Here is a 7,500-nt window from a genome sequence, read left to right as displayed (position 1 = left end):
CAAGGTGCGGAGCAGAAGTAAGTATCGTGTTTTCCCGAGTATAAAGGTTTTTTTTTAATGACTCATCGTACGTGTAGTACATTTTCCACTCAGAAGTCAATAAAATATGACTTTTTCCACTCAGCTGGTTTCCATATTAGGGCTTTAGAGTACCGTAAGTCAACAAATATTCAGTGCATTTTTATTTTCGGCTATTTTCGGCCCTGGTCATGTTTGGCCGGAAATTCGTTTTCCAAGGTTCAGTGTTATTATATACTTCACCTTCCCGTGGCCAGAGAATATAGGCCAATATGGAAGGAGGGGGCCGGTAGCCGGCCATGGCAGTAAACAAAAACAAAGCAAAAAAAATGATTACACATTACTGGAGGCAAAGAGAAACAAACCTCGATAAAGAATTAGCAGTTATTAGAACACGAGCTTCATGTTGGCCTTGAAATCATTTAGCGTACAAGAGTTACTCACACACACACAGGCGGCAGCAGTACAGGCTGAACATTTGATGCGGCCGAAATGGGTTTTAGCCTTGGGAGGCCGAAATTTGAATGGGCCGAAAATTTGTCGACTTACAGTATCTCAACTCGGATGGTGAGCCAATTAAATTATGGTGAAAAAGGAGAAAGACAAAATGTTACGAGTTATGACGAACTGTCCACCAACGAACCAGATCTTAGGGGTCGTCGCAAAGGCTTTTTGTCGTCCCTGAAATGAACATGATTCGTTTGTGTGTCTGTGTGTGTGTGGGGGGGGGGGGGGGGGGGGGGAGGGGGTGCGAGCCAAAATCGCAAGTCGACAGACACTGTACATATGACATGTACATGCATGCGATTCTCGTCATCCAGCATCGCAAGCTGTGTTCGTTTCAGAGGGAGGGGAGGGGGTCCGAGTACGAAATGAATACTGTTCGCTTCAGGGACGACAGAAAACTTTTGCGATGACCCCTTATAGAGTCAGCGAGTGCGACAAAATGGCACTATCTCAGTACACATTTATCCCATATTTGCCAGCATCCAGCTTGTTTGCCACTCAGCTGTCTTTCGTTTATGGGTATGAATTATGTCATCGAAAACCCTCTAAAAGCTGCACTTTGAACACTCAAAATTAGGTTAGATATCATCTGTATTTCGTGCCAAACATGGCTTATACTCCAGTGCGGCTGATACTCCGGAAATACGGTCCGCTAGACGGTGGGGTATGGAAACAAGTTGATGGAAAAGCCGTTAAGTAGAGCCACTCTCATTGTTCAGGGGCGTCGCATACGGTACGGTCACTACGGTATTGACCGTACCACTATTTGCCCCAAGTACCCCGCGAGTCAATAAAATGCACTGATTTGCGCTCTAAATTTCCGAAAGTTTCGGCTTAGCCACCCCTCCCCCACGAGGAAATTGTACTTCAGCTAGCTGACGTGACCGTACCACACTAAAATACCTTCCGACGTCACAATAAAGTTATTTTCTGGGAGTTGTACAAAGCAGCAAGCTTACCACGTTTTCCAGTTTTTACAAAGTATGGTACAGTAAAAACCTGTGTAAGGCTCAAGGGAAATGCAAAATGTGTTGTCCCCGTGTACAGCTGGCCTCCTCATGCAGAGTCATTTGACTGGAAATAGCATCCATTGCTCGTTGTTTTAGTGGTCTTTTTGGACAGCTGGTTGCCTTATCAGAGTGATCGCTTTGACACGTTTTACTGTGTGTGTGTTTGTATGGCTATGTGATCCCTTGCGTCATGGAATGTATTGCTAAAGGTGGTCTGGACGCCATCTCATCCAGCTCTTCAACTAGCGTGGACGATGACAGTCCAAGAACAAAGGACCTCAGAAGATCCTCCAAGAAGAGCCAGGTAAGTATAAGGTCCTCAGAGACGTAGCTGCCCCCCTCCCTTCCCCCCCCCCCCCCCCCCGCACCTCACCCCTCCCCTGTGCCCCATGCATGCTACACGCCTGGTGCTTCTGACGAAGGGCTGTGGCGGTGGTTCCACTAGGCATCGTACCCCCCCCCCCCCCCATGTGCTCCTGCGTATTTTGAATTTTTTATTTTTGTTCATTTTTTTGTTCATTATTCGTCACATTTGTCTTAGCCTCTGTACCATTGTCATTCATTATTAGAGAGGTTCCGCATAACGTACTTACGCCAGTAAAAAACGTAGTCGATCTACGTAAAGTCTTACGTAAACTGCATGCGCGGATCTGTGTTCCGCCATACGGAGTTTTCAAATCACGTAGCTGCCCTTGGCAACTCCGAAAGCGGCAGTGTACAACCGGATCGACCTGGGAAGAGAGTCATAAATTTGTGCCCCAATCCACTTACGGAGCACCTACGTTATCAGAGCCCTATCTACGTACTCTATGTAGACAACTTTCCATAAGTGGAGTGCAAACTCGCGGATTCACGGGTTTTCCCACCCCCTAACGTAAAGTTGCTCAACTTTACATAGTACGGAACCTCTCTATTCTTTTCGAGCTGGCTATGTGAACATAGTTGAAAAGAGAAAGAAACAAAAAACGCTGCTTATCAATGCAGTAGGCATTGCTGTCTTTCAAAATTGCTGATGAAATCTCTGAGGAGCAGGTTCATTTGCATACAAAATAACCTGACCACTTTGGGTTCTCATTCTGGAACTGATTCTTGGAGCTCTGTTTTTTTCTTATGATCTTCAATTGGTCTACCCACAGCACACTGCTTTGCGGCCCACGCTTAGTGGCCAGATCGAGGAGCTGAACCGGCTGCAGGACTCACTCCTGTCAACTGTACGCAAGATCAAGAATGACGAGGTACGTTTGAAGCATTACTTTAAAGAGATCTCATTTCACTAAACTCCTGGTCGATGACCAATTGGCACACATAGAGCGAGAGTGGGGTGATAGCGGACCATGGAATGTAAGAAAATAACTAAATAATGATGGAAGGACGAAATTCACGGCTCGCGTGAGATCGAGTTTTCCGCATCCGTAGGAGCGCTGCCGCCCTCTATGGATCAAGGCGCAGATGCAGCTCCTAAAGCGGTGTGAAAAAATGGAATAGAAGGAGGCACAAACAAGCAGACAGCAAGGCGAGAATGTATTATACTACACATACGAATGGTCTACTAGCTGTGCTAGTACTTGTTAGCAACAATCCGAACTAGCCCACGCACTGCACTGCATTGCTTTGTACTGCACTCAAGACTGACGTCATGCGCTTTGTTTTGCTGTGTAATCACAAATGGCACCAGCCCGTTTTGCTGAAAAGAAAAACAAATCTTGCTTGCCCTGCTGTGCTCTTCCAGACAACGGATCGTGCTTCAGCCGTGTTTCTTTTCCCACCATACCTCCCTATCCAACTTATTCACATCATCATTAAAATTATCGTACCCACTAATCGGGTCCACTCTCACAACCGGTGTTATCTAGCTATTTGCTGCGGCTCTGCCTTGCGCTATATTACATCCATTTAGCATGGCAGCTCTATGTTGAGCTAACAGCAGCTCTACTTTGAGCTAACAGCAGCTCTACTTTGAGCCAACCGCAGCTCTACTTTGAGCTAACAGCAGCTCTACTTTGAGCTAACAGCAGCTCTACCTTGAGTTAACAGCAGCTCTACTTTGAGCTAACAGCAGCTCTATTTTGAGCTAACAGCAGCTCTTCTTTGAGCTAATCACAGCTCTACTTTGAGCTTACAGCAGCTCTACTTTGAGCTAACTGCAGCTCTACTTTGAGCTAACAGCAGCTCTACTTTGAGCTAACTGCAGCTCTACTTTGAGCTAACACCAGCTCTGCTCTGAGCTAACAGCAGCTCTGCTCTGAGCTAACAGCAGCTCTACTTTGAGCTTCAAACCACTTGTTTTGAAACCAGCACTCCTCAATCCAAAGATGCCTCTTTGTTGACTTGTTTGTGTGAGGGATGGGGCTAACGGACATTATAGCGTATGATGTGCTTAATACATTATTGGTGTCTTTTTTTTACAACTATGTGCTTGCATACATACAGCGCTATTCCCTGGGTGAGGAGGAAGATGAAGAGGAGGATGAGGAGGGAGATGATCCAGCACCAGCAGCCATCTGCATTGCTCGTGACTCCATGCTTCAAACCAAATACGATGTGGTGAGCTAACGGTTCTGAAGTTGTTGTTCTTATTGTTGTTTTCCTTGTCGTCACCTTAGCTGCTACTGTTGCTGCATATGCTGCTGTTGTGGCTGCTGCTGTTGCTGCTGCATATGCTGCTGCTGCATATGCTGCTATTGTGGCTGCTGCTGCTGCTGCTTTTTCAAATCTTTATCCTCACGATGTTATTGTCGTCGCTGTTGTTCTTACATTGATCCAAATGGAAATGTTCAAATAGAAATGAAGAGAAGGAGTAGAATTATAGTTAAGAAAAAAATCATTGGTTTGAGGGAAATCGATAAAACTGTGAGCGGTACCATTCGGCTGTTCAATAATGCAACAATCTCTCCTCCTCTTCTCCTCCATGCACTCCCACTGCTGACAAGTTGCTACCCTTTGTAGCAAATTACACACACACACACACACACACACACACACACACACACACACACACACACACACACACACACACACACACACACCAATAATTCCAAACAACGAAGGGGTTACGGGTACTCCAGGTCTTGTTACTGATAATATTCACCCTTTCACCGGAGGATGCACCCAGTGTGCTGACAATGCTCAACACTGCGGAGCCAGAGAGTAATACAGAACCACGAGGGCAATCGAGGCTTGTTTGCTGCGACTTGAAGTTTCATGCTTTCGCAATCATCAGGCAACATTTTTTTTGCTCTGTTGTATTCCCCCTTTCAAAAAGCTGAAGACAGACATACGCACTATGCTCTATCACAGACCAGTACAATGTCATCGCCTAAGTCCACTGTATCAGCATATGGAGAACTTATTTAGCAGATCCTCTCTTGAAAATTACATGCGGAAATAATTGTTACGAATGTAATGATGGGCGAGGTCGGTTTTAACTTCCTACTGAAGAAAAGTCATAAATCTTTGACATCACAATAAAGGATTTTTAATCCAGTGCGTTCGACGATTATGAATAGCAACTAAATAGAGTGGTTGTTAGTTGACAAGCCCCCTTTTCTTGCTGAAGACTGAATTGTTTTTGCCTCATGTTCCTTTCCTCCAGCTAACACGCAGTCCGATAAAGGGCGATAACGAAGGTGGTCTGCCGGAGATACCCATGTTTCCACCACCGCCCACAGGTGCTCCACAGCATGGCCATCTGAAGCCACCAGCTCAATTCGGAGTAAGCAGGCTTTGTTTTCTTTCCAATTTTCCTCGTGCATATCGACATCCACGGCCAACTGGGTACTCAGGGTACATAGATGCAGCTAACGAAGTTCAACCCCTTATCAGGCATTGGTCGTGAGATTTACCACCTCACCCTCGCCGTTTATGGTGCTGCATCTGGCCACACTGGTAAAATCACGTACCCTGTGCTATATTGAGCGCACAATAAAAGTAAAGTAAATGATTCAAAACCAGCTTAGAGAAGTTTCGCTCGTGTCAGGCACGAGCGAAACTTCTCTAAGCTGGTTTTGATTCTCAAAACAATTCTAGGCCGGTGGTAACGCGGTTGGTGATGTCTTTACTTTACTTGTATTTGAATCGTTTGCAGGCAACCTGCCTACACTCAAGAGAGCACTGCATTTCACACAAATCCATTGGTATCGTTACAACGTTTCGGTCTTTATGACCATCATCAGGAATGAAGTGGACATGCAAAGAACAGCAGTATAAAAGAAGGAGGCAAGCAAGCAAAGCGCGGTACATAGTGACAGCGCGCGTAGAGAAGTGCAAAGCAAGTCATGGCGGGTGTGCATTACTACATATACATGACAACACAAGCACAAACGGCGAGGAAAGTAGATACTGCACTACAGCAGTGATACACGCCCAGTTCCAGTCTCACACCACCAGTGAGGTGTGTAGAGCCCCGCGCCACTCGCAGTAAATAACAGCTGTATTCAACGCCGGCAAAGCGCACAGGTCAGTACAACAACATCCCATGCATGATGCTAAAGGTAGCTGAGCAAGAAAGATGATTGCAGACCATGGTAGAATGTGGAAGAGCATACTCCATAAAAGGTGGTAGCCAAGGCACTTGAATGCATGCATTGCCCACACACATGTGCCGAGTGCATCACCCAGAACGCATGCTAGAAGCCAATAAGGCCGCACAGGTGGTGTTATAGCAGATCCCAACCACTGTTGTTGTTGATTTCCGGGGATCGCTCCCTGATGTTGATGGCCTCCCGGATCCTCCTCCTGGGGCGGTCACGCTCAGAACCAAGAACCCGGATACCCGAGAAGGCCGTTGCTCCCAATGGCAATGGGTCAGATGCATGCTTGGCTGCGAAATGCTCACCCAGCGCGGTGCCGCTCACTGTGTTGCGTGCGTCGTCGTTGTGTTCTTTTGTCCTGGTGGCGAGGCTGCGGTACGTCTCTCCGACATATTTATCACCACGTTTGCACTCGAGGTGGTATACGACGTTTCGCTCTGTGCATGCTTCTGAATCGGACATGCAGGCGACACAAGCAGCTTTGGGCCGCCCCCGTTTACGGGGCTTGGACGGGTCTACATACCTGCAGCATGGTGGTTTGCGGAGGGCAGACGTGCAAATCATAGAACTTAGACGGCGGTTCCTGTTGATCAGCTGGGCATTTATCTTGTACTTCCGGAGAAATTCATGAATTTTGTTGTGGATATACTCGGTGTGAAACGGTAGGTTGAGGGTGACACGGTATTCATTCTACACTCTGCCACGTCGGGGGCGCATAGCTCGTTCACGTGCCGAAACTATAAATGACTCTGGGAAGTTGTTGAATTTTAGGATGTTGGTTACTTTTTCTTCACTTCTTTTGAGGGTGTCAGCATCGGAGGATAGACGGACGGCACGCAGGAACTCAGAGGAAGCAATTGCTTTCTTTTGCTGGTTGGGAACTGACGAGTTGTAGTCTGATACCAGTCCGCTGTGACATGGCTTGCGGTATAGTTCATAGGATATAGATCCATCTGGTGAGACATGGACGGTCGTGTCCATGAAATTGATTGAGCCAGTCAACTCCGTGGATTGGTGAGTGAATTTAATATTAGGATCAGCATTATAGAAGTGATCTAGGAAACTCTGCAGAAGTTCCGGACCGAGGTTCCACACAATGAAAACATCATCGATGTAGCGCTTGTACAGAACTGGGCTGGCAGGTGCACTACGCAAGAGCGAACTCTCTAGGTCATGCATGTACAGGATGGCAAGGGGGGGGGGGGGGCGCTAGGTTATTGCCCATAGCCACACCATCCTTCTGGTGGTACACCTGCGCTCCAAACCGGAAGTAGTTAGAGCTCAGCACATGTGCGAGGAGCTCCTTGACCTGCCCAATTCGGAAACCGAACAGATCGATGCTGCCCTCGTGTTGTCGGAGGACTCTCATGACTGCTGCAATGCCATCGTTAATCGGGATGCTAGGGTAAAGGGCCACCACATCCATAGTCACAATG

At 47.0% G+C, this 7,500-nt stretch overlaps 1 protein-coding gene across 1 annotated transcript in view; it reads left to right on the top strand.

Moving 5' to 3' along the window:
• The window catches only part of LOC135821345 (uncharacterized), a 46,459-nt gene that overhangs the window by 11,594 nt on the left and 27,365 nt on the right, over positions 1-7,500 (top strand). The window contains exons 6-10 of the mRNA XM_065334412.1: positions 1-17; positions 1,745-1,839; positions 2,672-2,770; positions 3,966-4,079; positions 5,128-5,247. The exon at positions 1-17 is cut by the window's left edge and continues 261 nt beyond it. Of these exons, the coding sequence (XP_065190484.1) occupies positions 1-17; positions 1,745-1,839; positions 2,672-2,770; positions 3,966-4,079; positions 5,128-5,247 (445 nt within the window). The remainder of the gene's footprint in view (positions 18-1,744; positions 1,840-2,671; positions 2,771-3,965; positions 4,080-5,127; positions 5,248-7,500) is intronic.

Source organism: Sycon ciliatum, chromosome 7 (assembly GCF_964019385.1).
Source record: "Sycon ciliatum chromosome 7, ocSycCili1.1, whole genome shotgun sequence".
In the NCBI taxonomy this organism is placed as follows: Eukaryota; Metazoa; Porifera; class Calcarea; order Leucosolenida; family Sycettidae; genus Sycon; species Sycon ciliatum.
The sequence above is the reverse complement of the archived record's forward strand: the minus strand, read 5'-3'. Positions and strand labels throughout refer to the sequence as shown.